Here is a 15,642-nt window from a genome sequence, read left to right as displayed (position 1 = left end):
TAGAACACAGAGTGGTGGGGGCGAGGGGGGGGGGGGGTGAAAGGGTTGTTTTCAGGGTGGCAGCTGGTGCCTGGAATGGGGTCAGGAGCTGGGTGACCCCGGGGGGACCCCAGACTGGGCGTCACTGAGCAGGTTATTGCTGAGCGGGTGCTGTGTGATGGTCCTGTCACTGAGCCCTTCCATCACATTCCCTGATGGAGAGGAGACGGATGGGGCAGGAATTGGCCGGGTTGGGATTTGTGTACGGGACATACCTGGGCAGGTTTCCCCCATTTGCGAGTAGATGCCAGTGTTGTCCCTGGACTGGAACAGCTTGGTGAGGGGGGAGCAGCCAGTTGTGGAGCACAAGCCTTCAGTCCCATTGCTGGGATGTTCTCAGGGCCCATAGCCTTTGCAGGGCCCAGGATCTCTGGATATTCTGTGGAGTGAATGGAATTGGCTGGAGACCGGTATCTGTGACGCTGGGGACCACAAGAGGGGGCTGAATGGCCTCCTGTTCCTGTGTAACAGGCTGGAGGAGGGGCTGAATGGCCTCCTGTTCCTGTGTAATAGGCTGGAGGAGGAGGGAGAGGGGCTGAATGGCCTCCTGGCGTTCCTGCCTGCGAAAGGGTGAGGGGTTAAGGACTCGCAAACCCGCCCGTTTCCTCCCCTGACGCGCACCCTCCCCTGAAACCACGCTCCCCCATTCCGTGGACTCACTCTCCGAGTCAGAGATGTCAGACTCCTCAAACAGGGCGTAGTAGGACCACTGGCGGGCCGTGCGGCGAATGGACTTGCGCTGGAGTTGGGTGTCGGCTCCCAGGCCCTCGACAGGGTTCAGAGAGGTGTCCCCATTCTTAACCTGCACCTCCTCAACTGCTGCCTCCAGCATGTACTCATAGGCAGCATAGCCCTGACTATCAGGGAGCCACTCCTCGTCATCCTTCCCCATCACCGGCCGAGTGTCAATAGCAGGCAGGAGAGTGATCCGGCTCCTCTTCCGCACTGTGGGAACGGGGGGGGGGGGGGGAAAAGAGGTAAAATCCATCAGAAACGGCATCGTCAGCTCCCCGCCCCGCCCCACACACCTCCCGCAATCCACTCCTCCCACAGGGCAACGCAACGTCGTCTACAGGAGGCTCTGGGATTCCGTGGGCATCCCATTCTCATTGTATCACCATTGGAAGCCACGAGCTCTGGGACTCCCTCAAGACAGAGTGTGGGGCTGGAAAAGCGCCCACGGGTGGCACAGTGGTTAGCACTGCTGCCTCAAGCGCCAGAGACCCGGGTTCAATTCCCGCCTCAGGCGACTGACTGTGTGGAGTTTGCACATTCTCCCCGTGTCTGCGTGGGTTTCCTCCGGGTGCTCCGGTTTCCTCCCACAGTCCAAAGATGTGCAGGTCAGGTGAATTGGCCATGTTAAATTGCCCGTAGTGTTAGGTAAGGGGTAGATGTAGGGGTATGGGTGGGTTGTGCTTCGGCGGGGCGGTGTGGACTTGTTGGGCCGAAGGGCCTGTTTCCACACTAAGGAATCTAATCTAAACACAGCAGGTCTGGCAGCATCCGAGGAGCAGGAAAATCGGCGTTTCAGGCAAAACCGCTTCATTAGGGAACTCCTGATGAAGGGCTTATGCCCGAAACGTTGACTCTCCTGCTCCTCAGACGCTGCCTGACCTGCTGTGCTTTTCCAGCACCACACTGTCTCGACTCTGATCTTCAGCATCTGCAGTCCTCACTCTCCCCTCTGGAATTCCCTCCCAAACGCTCTCTCATTTGACTCCCCCTCTCCCTTATTGTTTAGGCCACTGTTGGAATATTGTGTGCAATTCTGGTCTCCTTCCTATCGGAAAGATGTTGTGAAACTTGAAAGGGTTCAGAAAAGATTTACAAGGATGTTCCCAGGGTTGGAGGGTCTGAGCTACAGGGAGAGGCTGAACAGGCTGGGGCTGTTTTCCCTGGAGCGTCGGAGGCTGAGGGGTGACCTTATAGAGGTTTATAAAATCATGAGGGACATGGATAGGGTAAATAGACAAGATCTTTTCCCTGGGGTCGGGGAGTCCAGAACGAGAGGGGCATAGGTTTAGGGTGAGGGGGGAAAGATATAAAAGGGATCTGAGGGGCAACTTTTTCACCCAGAGGGTGGTACGTGTATGGAATGAGCTGCCAGAGGATGTGGTGGAGGCTGGTACAATGACAGCATTTAAAAGGCATCTGGATGGGGACATGAATAGGAAGGGGTTTGGGGGGATATGGGCCGGGTGCTGGCAGGTGGGACTGGGTTAGGTTGGGATATCTGGGTCAGCATGGACAGGTCGGGCCGAAGGGTCTGTTTCTGTGCTGTCCAGCTCTATATGCCAGCCTCAGGCCCTCCAGGGAAAACCTGCCCAGCACTCTCTGGTATGACCGGCCTCTTGGCTGGAGTTTTCCTTTACCTGTCTGTGATATCTCCCAGAGTGGCCTGAGCTCAGACGTTCCCCCTGACACCAGTCACCTGCCCTCCCCGTCTGTCTGGACAGTGTTTCTCTTGGTGTACCCAGCCAAGTCTCCAGCTGGAGCTGCCGCCACCACAATTCCTGGGCAGCGTATTCCAGACCCCAACCATTCGATGGCCGAAAGGCTTTGTCTTCCCCTCGCTGAGTTTGGAAATCACTTTAAAGTTGTGTCCTTCGCTTCTCCCGATCGACTCTATACCACCACCCCCCACCCCCCGAGCTTTACTCTGTATCTAACCCCGTGCTGTCACTCTCCCTGGGAGTGTTTGATGGGGGACAGTGTAGAGGGAGCTTTACTCTGTATCTAACCCCGTGCTGTCCCTGTCCCTGGGAGTGTTTGATGGGGGGACAGTGTAGAGGGAGCTTTACTCTGTATCTAACCTGTGCTGTCCCTGTCCCTGGGAGTGTTTGATGGGGGGACAGTGTAGAGGGAGCTTTACTCTGTATCTAACCCCGTGCTGTCCCTGTCCCTGGGAGTGTTTGATGGGGGGACAGTGTAGAGGGAGCTTTACTCTGTATCTAACCCCGTGCTGTCCCTGTCCCTGGGAGTGTTTGATGGGGGGACAGTGTAGAGGAAGCTTTACTCTGTATCTAACTCTGTGCTGTCCCTGTCCCTGGGAGTGTTTGATGGGGGAGACAGTGTAGAGGAAGCTTTACTCTGTATCTAACTCTGTGCTGTCCCTGTCCCTGGGGGTGTTTGATGGGGGGACAGTGTAGAGGGAGCTTTACTCTGTATCTAACCCCGTGCTGTCCCTGTCCCTGGGAGTGTTTGATGGGGGGACAGTGTAGAGGGAGCTTTACTCTGTATCTAACCCCGTGCTGTCCCTGTCCCTGGGAGTGTTTGATGGGGGAGACAGTGTAGAGGGAGCTTTACTCTGTATCTAACCCCGTGCTGTCCCTGTCCCTGGGAGTGTCTGATGGGGGGACAGTGTAGAGGGAGCTTTACTCTGTATCTAACCCCGTGCTGTCCCTGTCCCTGGGAGTGTTTGATGGGGGACAGTGTAGAGGGAGCTGGGAGATGTTGTCCTTACCGTTAGCCAGGCGTTCCTGGCGTTTCCGCTCGATTTTGTCACACTTGCGCCATCTGTAAGGACAGGACGGAGAAGGTTAATAACAAAGCACAAGGCGAGGCCATTCAGTCCGTCGTTGCCATGCTGACTGTTTGACAGAGCCCCCCGACCCTGCTCCCTGCACCTCTCCTTCTCCAGTTGGATCCTGCTGATAGTTCCCCAACCCTGCCCTGACAGAAACACACCTTTCCACCCGGGTCAGGTTAATGTGAGGAGTGTCGGTGTCTCACAGCGCCCAGAGACACCACTCACTCCCTGTCACCCACACAGCAATACCCAGGGGCTGGAGACTTGCTGTAGAGCCATCACTGAACACCAGGGGAAGGGGGGGTCAGTGGCTCTCAGGGCCTGCCTGCAGTGCACCCACATATACACACACACACAGAGGCACGTGCACACACACACACACACAGAGGCACGTGCACCCACATATACACACACACACAGAGGCACGTGCACACACACACACACACAGAGGCACGTGCACACACACACACACAGAGGCACGTGCACACACACACACACAGAGGCACGTGCACACACACACACACACAGAGGCACGTGCACACACACACACAGAGGCACGTGCACACACACACACACACACACAGAGGCACGTGCACACACACACACACACACACAGAGGCACGTGCACACACACACACACAGAGGCACGTGCACACACACAAACACAGAGGCACGTGCACACACACACACACACACACAGAGGCACGTGCACACACACACACACAGAGGCACGTGCACACACACACACACACACAGAGGCACGTGCACACACACACACACACACACAGAGGCACGTGCACCCACATATACACACACACAGAGGCACGTGCACACACACACACACACACACAGAGGCACGTGCACACACACACACACAGAGGCACGTGCACACACACACACACACACAGAGGCACGTGCACACACACACACACACACACAGAGGCACGTGCACCCACATATACACACACACACAGAGGCACGTGCACACACACACACACACAGAGGCACGTGCACACACACACACACACACAGAGGCACGTGCACACACACACACACACACAGAGGCACGTGCACACACACACACACAGAGGCACGTGCACACACACACACACACACACACACAGAGGCACGTGCACACACACACACAGAGGCACGTGCACCCACATATACACACACACAGAGGCACGTGCACCCACATATACACACACACAGAGGCACGTGCACACACACACACACACACACACACACAGAGGCACGTGCACCCACATATACACACACACAGAGGCACGTGCACCCACATATACACACACACAGAGGCACGTGCACACACACACACACACACACAGAGGCACGTGCACCCACATATACACACACACAGAGGCACGTGCACCCACATATACACACACACACAGAGAGACACGTGCACCCACATATACACACACACACAGAGACATGTGCACCCACACACACACACACACACAGAGACACGTGCACCCACATATACACACACACACAGAGACACGTGCACCCACATATACACACACACACACAGAGGCACGTGCACACACACACACACACACACACACACACACACACAGAGACACGTGCACCCACATATACACACACACACAGAGACACGTGCACCCACATATACACACACACACACAGAGGCACGTGCACACACACACACACACACACACACACACAGAGGCACGTGCACCCACATATACACACACACAGAGGCACGTGCACCCACATATACACACACACAGAGGCACGTGCACCCACATATACACACACACAGAGGCACGTGCACACACACACACACACACACACACACACAGAGGCACGTGCACCCACATACACACACACACACACACACACACACACACAGAGGCACGTGCACACACACACACACACACACACGTGCACCCACATATACACACACACAGAGGCACGTGCACCCACATATACACACACACAGAGGAACGTGCACCCACATATACACACACACAGAGGCACGTGCACCCACATATACACACACACAGAGGCACGTGCACCCACATATACACACACACAGAGGCACGTGCACCCACATATACACACACACAGAGGCACGTGCACCCACATATACACACACACAGAGGCACGTGCACCCACATATACACACACACACAGAGGCACGTGCACCCACATATACACACACACAGAGAGACACGTGCACCCACATATACACACACACACAGAGACACGTGCACCCACATATACACACACACACAGAGGCACGTGCACCCACATATACACACACACAGAGAGACACGTGCACCCACATATACACACACACACAGAGACACGTGCACCCACATATACACACACACACAGAGGCACGTGCACCCACATATACACACACACAGAGGCACGTGCACACACACACACACACACACACAGAGGCACGTGCACACACACACACACACACACACACACACACACACACACACAGAGGCACGTGCACCCACATATACACACACAGAGGCACGTGCACCCACATATACACACACACAGAGGCACGTGCACACACACACACACACACACACACACACACACAGAGGCACGTGCGCACACACACACACACACACACACACACAGAGGCACGTGCACACACACACACAGAGGCACGTATACACACACACACACACACACAGGCACGTACACACACACACACACACACAGAGGCACGTGCACACACACACACACACAGAGGCACGTGCACCCACATATACACACACACAGAGGCACGTGCACCCACATATACACACACACAGAGGCACGTGCACACACACACACACACACACACACACACACACAGAGGCACGTGCGCACACACACACACACACACACACACAGAGGCACGTGCACACACACACACACACACAGAGGCACGTATACACACACACACACACACAGGCACGTACACACACACACACACACACACACACACACAGAGGCACGTGCGCGCACACACACACACACACACACACACACAGAGGCACGTGCGCGCACACACACACACACACACACACACAGAGGCACGTGCGCTCACACACACACACACACACACACACACACACACAGAGGCACGTGCGCGCACACACACACACACACACAGGCACGTGCGCGCGCACACACACACACACAGGCACGTGCACACACACACAGGCACGTGCACACACACACAAACATACACAGATGCACACACACGCACATGCGCACACACACACACACACACACACACAGTGGCACGTGCACGCACACACACAGGCACGTGCGCACACACACACACACACAGGCACGTGCACACACACACAGGCACGTGCACACACACACACACACACAAACATACACAGATGCACACACGCACATGCGCGCGCACACACACACACACAGGCACGTGCACACACACACACACAAACATACACACACACACACACACACAGACACGTGCACACACACAGCCAGCTACCCTTCCCACAGTGCTGTCACTCCACTGGAATGCCTGAAACCCAGGGCAGGGCAGGGGGAACAGCAGCAAAAGAGTGACCCAGACCGGCTTCTTTCTGTCTCAATGAAGCCTCAGAGATTGGTCCCAGCACCCTGGGCACACACAGCCCTGCTCACACCCCATAACCCAGTCTCAATCCCACCGTGCCCCCATTGCCCAATCTCAATCCCAGATCAATTTCACTCTCCCCATAGCCCTGTATCAATCCCCAAACTAATCCCACTGCCCCCCGCCCTCTCCCCCCATAGCCCTGTGGCAATCCCCAAACTAATCCCACTGCCCCAGGCCCTCTCCCCCCCATAGCCCTGTGGCAATCCCCAAACTAATCCCACTGTCCCCACTCTCTCCCCATAGCCCTGTGGCAATCCCCAAACTAATCCCACTGCCCCCCGCCCTCTACCCCCATAGCCCTGTGGCAATCCCCAAACTAATCCCACTGTCCCCACGCTCTCCCCACAGCCCTGTGGCAATCCCCAAACTAATCCCACTGCCCCCCGCCCTCTCTCCCCATAGCCCTGTGGCAATCCCTAAACTAATCCCACTGTCCCCACTCTCTCCCCACAGCCCTGTGGCAATTCCTAAACTAATCCCACTGCCCCCCGTCCTCTCCCCCCATAGCCCTGTGGCAAACCCTAAACTAATCCCACTGACCCCACTCTCTCCCCATAGCCCTGTGTCAATCCCCAAACTAATCCCACTGTCCCGCCTCTCTCCACATAGCCCTGTATCAATCCCCAGGCTAATCCCACTGACCCCACTCTCTCCCCATAGCCCAGTCTCACTCACAAATCAATCTCACTCTCCCCACAGCCCTGTATCATTCCCCAAACTAATCCCTCTGCCCTGCTCTCTCCCCATAGCCCTGTATCAGTCCCCAGACTAATCCCACTGCCTCACTCTCTCCCCACAGCCCTGTATCAATCCCCAGAATAATCCCACTGCCCTGCTCTCTCCCCATAACCCTGTATCAATCCCCAGACTAATCCCACTGTCGCGCTCTCTCCCCACAGCCCTGTATCATTCCCCAGACTAATCCCACTGCCCCACTCTCTCCCCCATAGCCCAGTATCAATCCCCAGACTAATCCCACTGCCCCGCTCTCTCCCCACAGCCCTGTATCAATCCCCAAACTAATCCCACTGCCCCACTCTCTCCCCACAGCCCTGTATCAATCCCCAAACTAATCCCACTGCCCCACTCTCCCCATAGCCCTGTATCAATCCCCAGACTAATCCCACTGCCTCACTCTCTCCCCACAGCCCTGTATCAATCCCCAGACTAATCCCACTGCCTCACTCTCTCCCCACAGCCCTGTATCAATCCCCAGACTAATCCCACTGCCCTGCTCTCTCCCCACAGCCCTGTATCAATCCCCAGACGAATCCCACTGCCTCACTCTCTCCCCACAGCTCTGTATCAATCCCCAGACTAATCCCACTGTCTCACTCTCTCCCCACAGCCCTGTATCAATCCCCAAACTAATCCCACTGCCTCACTCTCTCCCTATAGCCCTGTATCAATCCCCAGACTAATCCCACTGCCTCACTCTCTCCCCACAGCTCTGTATCAATCCCCAGGCTAATCCCACTGCCCCACTCTCCCCACAGCCCTGTATCAATCCCCAGACTAATCCCACTGCCTCACTCTCCCCACAGCCCTGTATCAATCCCCAGGCTAATCCCACTGTCTCAGTCTCTCCCCATAACCCTGTATCAATCCCCAGACTAATCCCACTGCCTCACTCTCCCCACAGCCCTGTATCAATCCCCAAACTAATCCCACTGCCTCACTCTCTCCCCATAACCCTGTATCAATCCCCAGACTAATCCCACTGTCTCACTCTCTCCCCACAGCCCTGTATCAATCCCCAGACTAATCCCACTGCCCTGCTCTCTCCCCACAGCCCTGTATCATTCCCCAGACTAATCCCACTGCCTCACTCTCTCCCCATAGCCCTGTATCAATCCCCAGACTAATCCCACTGTCTCACTCTCTCCCCACAGCCCTGTATCAATCCCCAGACTAATCCCACTGCCTCACTCTCTCCCCATAACCCTGTATCAATCCCCAGACTAATCCCACTGTCCCCACTCTCTCCCCACAGCCCTGTATCAATCCCCAAACTAATCCCACTGCCCCACTCTCTCCCCATAGCCCTGTATCAATCCCCAGACTAATCCCACTGTCTCACTCTCTCCCCACAGCCCTGTATCAATCCCCAGACTAATCCCACTGCCTCACTCTCTCCCCATAACCCTGTATCAATCCCCAGACTAATCCCACTGTCCCCACTCTCTCCCCATAACCCTGTATCAATCCCCAGACTAATCCCACTGTCCCCACTCTCTCCCCACAGCCCTGTATCAATCCCCAAACTAATCCCACTGCCCCACTCTCTCCCCATAGCCCTGTATCAATCCCCAGACTAATCCCACTGCCTCACTCTCTCCCCATAGCCCTGTATCAATCCCCAGGCTAATCCCACTGCCCTGCTCTCTCCCCACAGCCCTGTATCAATCCCCAAACTAATCCCACTGCCTCACTCCCCATAACCCTGTATCAATCCCCAGGCTAATCCCACTGCCTCACTCTCTCCCCACAGCCCTGTATCAATCCCCAGGCTAATCCCACTGCCCTGCTCTCTCCCCACAGCCCTGTATCAATCCCCAAACTAATCCCACTGCCTCACTCCCCATAACCCTGTATCAGTCCCCAGACTAATCCCACTGTCCCGCTCTCTCCCCATCGCCCTGTATCAATCCGCAGACTAATCCCACTGTCCCGCTCTCTCCCCATCGCCCTGTATCAATCCCCAGACTAATCCCACTGCCTCACTCTCCCCCCACAGCCCTGTATCAATCCCCAGACTAATCCCACTGCCCTGCTCTCTCCCCACAGCCCTGTATCAGTCCCCAAACTAATCCCACTGCCCCACTCTCTCCCCATCGCCCTGTATCAATCCCCAGACTAATCCCACTGCCCCACTCTCTCCCCATCGCCCTGTGTCATTCCCCAGACTAATCCCACTGCCCCACTCTCTCCCATAGCCCTGTATCAATCCCCAGACTAATCCCACTGCCCCACTCTCTCCCCATCGCCCTGTATCAATCCCCAAACTAATCCCACTGCCTCACTCTCTCCCCACAGCCCTGTATCAATCCCCAGACTAATCCCACTGTCTCACTCTCTCCCCACAGCCCTGTATCAATCCCCAGACTAATCCCACTGTCCTGCTCTCTCCCCACAGCCCTGTATCAATCCCCAGACTAATCCCACTGCCTCACTCTCTCCCCACAGCCCTGTATCAATCCCCAGACTAATCCCACTGTCTCACTCTCTCCCCACAGCCCTGTATCAATCCCCAAACTAATCCCACTGCCTCACTCTCTCCCTATAGCCCTGTATCAATCCCCAGACTAATCCCACTGCCCCGCTCTCTCCCCACAGCCCTGTATCAATCCCCAAACTAATCCCACTGCCCCGCTCTCTCCCCACAGCACTGTATCAATCCCCAGGCTCATCCCACTGCCCCGCTCTCTCTCCCCATAGCCCTGTATCAATCCCCAGGCTAATCCCACTGCCCCGCTCTCTCTCCCCATAGCCCTGTATCAATCCCCAAACTAATCCCACTGTCCCGCTCTCTCCCCACAGCCCTGTATCAATCCCCAAACTAATCCCACTGCCTCACTCTCTCCCTATAGCCCTGTATCAATCCCCAAACTAATCCCACTGCCTCACTCTCTCCCCACAGCCCTGTATCAATCCCCAGACTAATCCCACTGCCTCACTCTCTCCCCATAACCCTGTATCAATCCCCAGACTAATCCCACTGTCCCCACTCTCTCCCCATAACCCTGTATCAATCCCCAGACTAATCCCACTGTCCCCACTCTCTCCCCACAGCCCTGTATCAATCCCCAAACTAATCCCACTGCCCCACTCTCTCCCCATAGCCCTGTATCAATCCCCAGACTAATCCCACTGCCTCACTCTCTCCCCATAGCCCTGTATCAATCCCCAGGCTAATCCCACTGCCCTGCTCTCTCCCCACAGCCCTGTATCAATCCCCAAACTAATCCCACTGCCTCACTCCCCATAACCCTGTATCAATCCCCAGGCTAATCCCACTGCCTCACTCTCTCCCCACAGCCCTGTATCAATCCCCAGGCTAATCCCACTGCCCTGCTCTCTCCCCACAGCCCTGTATCAATCCCCAAACTAATCCCACTGCCTCACTCCCCATAACCCTGTATCAGTCCCCAGACTAATCCCACTGTCCCGCTCTCTCCCCATCGCCCTGTATCAATCCGCAGACTAATCCCACTGTCCCGCTCTCTCCCCATCGCCCTGTATCAATCCCCAGACTAATCCCACTGCCCCACTCACTCTCCCCACAGCCCTGTATCAATCCCCAAACTAATCCCACTGCCTCACTCTCTCCCCACGGCCCTGTATCAATCCCCAGAATAATCCCACTGCCTCACTCTCTCCCCACAGCCCTGTATCAATCCCCAGACTAATCCCACTGCCTCACTCTCCCCCCACAGCCCTGTATCAATCCCCAGACTAATCCCACTGCCCTGCTCTCTCCCCACAGCCCTGTATCAGTCCCCAAACTAATCCCACTGCCCCACTCTCTCCCCATCGCCCTGTATCAATCCCCAGACTAATCCCACTGCCTCACTCTCCCCCCACAGCCCTGTATCAATCCCCAGACTAATCCCACTGCCCTGCTCTCTCCCCACAGCCCTGTATCAGTCCCCAAACTAATCCCACTGCCCCACTCTCTCCCCATCGCCCTGTATCAATCCCCAGACTAATCCCACTGCCCCACTCTCTCCCCATCGCCCTGTGTCATTCCCCAGACTAATCCCACTGCCCCACTCTCTCCCATAGCCCTGTATCAATCCCCAGACTAATCCCACTGCCCCACTCTCTCCCCATCGCCCTGTATCAATCCCCAAACTAATCCCACTGCCTCACTCTCTCCCCACAGCCCTGTATCAATCCCCAGACTAATCCCACTGTCTCACTCTCTCCCCACAGCCCTGTATCAATCCCCAGACTAATCCCACTGTCCTGCTCTCTCCCCACAGCCCTGTATCAATCCCCAGACTAATCCCACTGCCTCACTCTCTCCCCACAGCCCTGTATCAATCCCCAGACTAATCCCACTGTCTCACTCTCTCCCCACAGCCCTGTATCAATCCCCAGACTAATCCCACTGCCTCACTCTCCCCCCATAGCCCTGTATCAATCCCCAAACTAATCCCACTGCCTCACTCTCTCCCTATAGCCCTGTATCAATCCCCAGACTAATCCCACTGCCCCGCTCTCTCCCCACAGCCCTGTATCAATCCCCAAACTAATCCCACTGCCCCGCTCTCTCCCCACAGCACTGTATCAATCCCCAGGCTCATCCCACTGCCCCGCTCTCTCTCCCTATAGCCCTGTATCAATCCCCAAACTAATCCCACTGCCCCGCTCTCTCCCCACAGCCCTGTATCAATCCCCAGGCTAATCCCACTGCCCCGCTCTCTCTCCCCATAGCCCTGTATCAATCCCCAGACTAATCCCACTGCCCCACTCTCCCCACAGCCCTGTATCAATCCCCAAACTAATCCCACTGCCCCGCTCTCTCTCCCCATAGCCCTGTATCAATCCCCAGACTAATCCCACTGCCCCACTCTCCCCACAGCCCTGTATCAATCCCCAGACTAATCCCACTGCCCCGCTCTCTCCCCACAGCCCTGTATCAATCCCCAAACTAATCCCACTGCCCCACTCTCCCCACAGCCCTGTATCAATCCCCAGACTAATCCCACTGCACCACTCTCTCTCCCCATAGCCCTGTATCAACCCCCAGACTAATCCCACTGTCTCACTCTCTCCCCACAGCCCTGTATCAATCCCCAAACTAATCCCACTGCCCCGCTCTCTCCCCACAGCCCTGTATCAATCCCCAGACTAATCCCACTGTCTCACTCTCTCCCCACAGCCCTGTATCAATCCCCAAACTAATCCCACTGCCCCACTCTCTCCCCATAGCCCTGTATCAATCCCCAGACTAATCCCAGTGCCCTGCTCTCTCCCCCATAGCCCTGTATCAATCCCCAGACTAATCCCACTGCCTCACTCTCTCCCCACAGCCCTGTATCAATCCCCAAACTAATCCCACTGCCTCACTCTCTCCCCATAACCCTGTATCATTCCCCAGACTAATCCCACTGCCCTGCTCTCTCCCCCATAGCCCTGTATCAATCCCCAGACTAATCCCACTGCCCCACTCTCTCCCCGCAGCCCTGTATCATTCCCCAAACTAATCCCACTGCCTCACTCTCTCCCCACAGCCCTGTATCATTCCCCAAACTAATCCCACTGCCTCACTCTCTCCCCATAGCCCTGTATCAATCCCCAGACTAATCCCACTGTCCCCCGCTCTCTCCCCATAGCCCTATATCAATCCCCAGAATAATCCCACTGCCTCACTCTCTCCCTATAGCCCTGTATCATTCCCCAGACTAATCCCACTGCCTCACTCTCTCCCCACAGCCCTGTATCAATCCCCAGACTAATCCCACTGCCCCACTCACTCTCCCCACAGCCCTGTATCAATCCCCAAACTAATCCCACTGCCTCACTCTCTCCCCACAGCCCTGTATCAATCCCCAGAATAATCCCACTGCCTCACTCTCTCCCCACAGCCCTGTATCAATCCCCAGAATAATCCCACTGCCTCACTCTCTCCCCACAGCCCTGTATCATTCCCCAGACTAATCCCACTGCCTCACTCTCTCCCTATAGCCCTGTATCATTCCCCAGACTAATCCCACTGCCTCACTCTCTCCCCACAGCCCTGTATCAATCCCCAGACTAATCCCACTGCCTCACTCTCTCCCCACAGCCCTGTATCAATCCCCAGACTAATCCCACTGCCTCACTCTCTCCCCACAGCCCTGTATCAATCCCCAGACTAATCCCACTGTCCCCCCGCTCTCTCCCCACAGCCCTGTATCAATCCCCAGACTAATCCCACTGCCTCACTCTCTCCCCATAACCCTGTATCAATCCCCAGACTAATCCCACTGCCTCACTCTCTCCCCATAACCCTGTATCAATCCCCAAACTAATCCCACTGTCCCGCCTCTCTCCACATAGCCCTGTACCAATCCCCAGGCTAATCCCACTGACCCCACTCTCTCCCCATAGCCCTGTATCAATCCCCAGGCTAATCCCACTGACCCCACTCTCTCCCCATAGCCCAGTCTCACTCACAAATCAATCTCACTCTCCCCACAGCCCTGTATCATTCCCCAAACTAATCCCTCTGCCCCACTCTCTCCCCACAGCCCTGTATCATTGCCCAAACTAATCCCACTGCCCCGCTCTCTCCCCACAGCCCTGTATCAATCCCCAGACTAATCCCACTGCCTCACTCTCTCCCCGTAACCCTGTATCAATCCCCAGACTAATCCCACTGCCTCACTCTCTCCCCATAGCCCTGTATCAATCCCCAGACTAATCCCACTGCCCCACTCTCCCCACAGCCCTGTATCAATCCCCAGACTAATCCCACTGCCTCACTCTCTCCCCACAGCCCTGTATCAATCCCCAGACTAATCCCACTGCCCCACTCTCTCCCCATCGCCCTGTATCAATCCCCAGACTAATCCCACTGCCCCACTCTCTCCCCATCGCCCTGTATCAATCCCCAGAATAATCCCACTGCCTCACTCTCTCCCCACAGCCCTGTATCAATCCCCAGAATAATCCCAATGCCCTGCTCTCTCCCCACAGCCCTGTAACAATCCCCAGACTAATCCCACTGCCTCACTCTCTCCCTATAGCCCTGTATCAACCCCCAAACTAATCCCACTGCCCTGCTCTCTCCCCACAGCCCTGTATCAATCCCCAAACTAATCCCACTGCCCTGCTCTCTCCCCACAGCCCTGTATCAATCCCCAAACTAATCCCACTGCCTCACTCTCTCCCTATAGCCCTGTATCAATCCCCAGAATAATCCCACTGCCCTGCTCTCTCCCCACAGCCCTGTATCAATCCCCAAACTAATCCCACTGCCTCACTCTCTCCCTATAGCCCTGTATCAATCCCCAGAATAATCCCACTGCCTCACTCTCTCCCCACAGCCCTGTATCAATCCCCAGAATAATCCCAATGCCCTGCTCTCTCCCCACAGCCCTGTAACAATCCCCAGACTAATCCCACTGCCTCACTCTCTCCCTATAGCCCTGTATCAATCCCCAAACTAATCCCACTGCCTCACTCTCTCCCCACAGCCCTGTATCAATCCCCAGACTAATCCCACTGTCTCACTCTCTCCCCATAGCCCTGTATCAATCCCCAGACTAATCCCACTGCCCCGCTCTCTCCTCATAACCCTGTATCAATCCCCAGACTAATCCCACTGCCTCACTCTCTCCCCATAACCCTGTATCAATCCCCAGACTAATCCCACTGCCCCACTCTCTCCCCATAACCCTGTATCAATCCCCAG

At 55.8% G+C, this 15,642-nt stretch overlaps 1 protein-coding gene across 1 annotated transcript in view; it reads right to left on the bottom strand.

Annotated features, from left to right (window-relative positions):
* The window catches only part of LOC140458730 (glutamate receptor ionotropic, kainate 5-like), a 144,359-nt gene that overhangs the window by 116,766 nt on the left and 11,951 nt on the right, over nt 1–15,642 (bottom strand). Inside the window, exons 3-4 of the mRNA XM_072553390.1 lie at nt 3,503–3,555; nt 700–984 (exon numbers count right to left, since the gene is read on the bottom strand). Coding sequence (XP_072409491.1) covers nt 700–984; nt 3,503–3,555 — 338 coding nt within the window. The remainder of the gene's footprint in view (nt 1–699; nt 985–3,502; nt 3,556–15,642) is intronic.

This window comes from Chiloscyllium punctatum, chromosome 34 (genome assembly GCF_047496795.1).
Source record: "Chiloscyllium punctatum isolate Juve2018m chromosome 34, sChiPun1.3, whole genome shotgun sequence".
Classification (NCBI taxonomy): domain Eukaryota; kingdom Metazoa; phylum Chordata; class Chondrichthyes; order Orectolobiformes; family Hemiscylliidae; genus Chiloscyllium; species Chiloscyllium punctatum.
The sequence above is the reverse complement of the archived record's forward strand: the minus strand, read 5'-3'. Positions and strand labels throughout refer to the sequence as shown.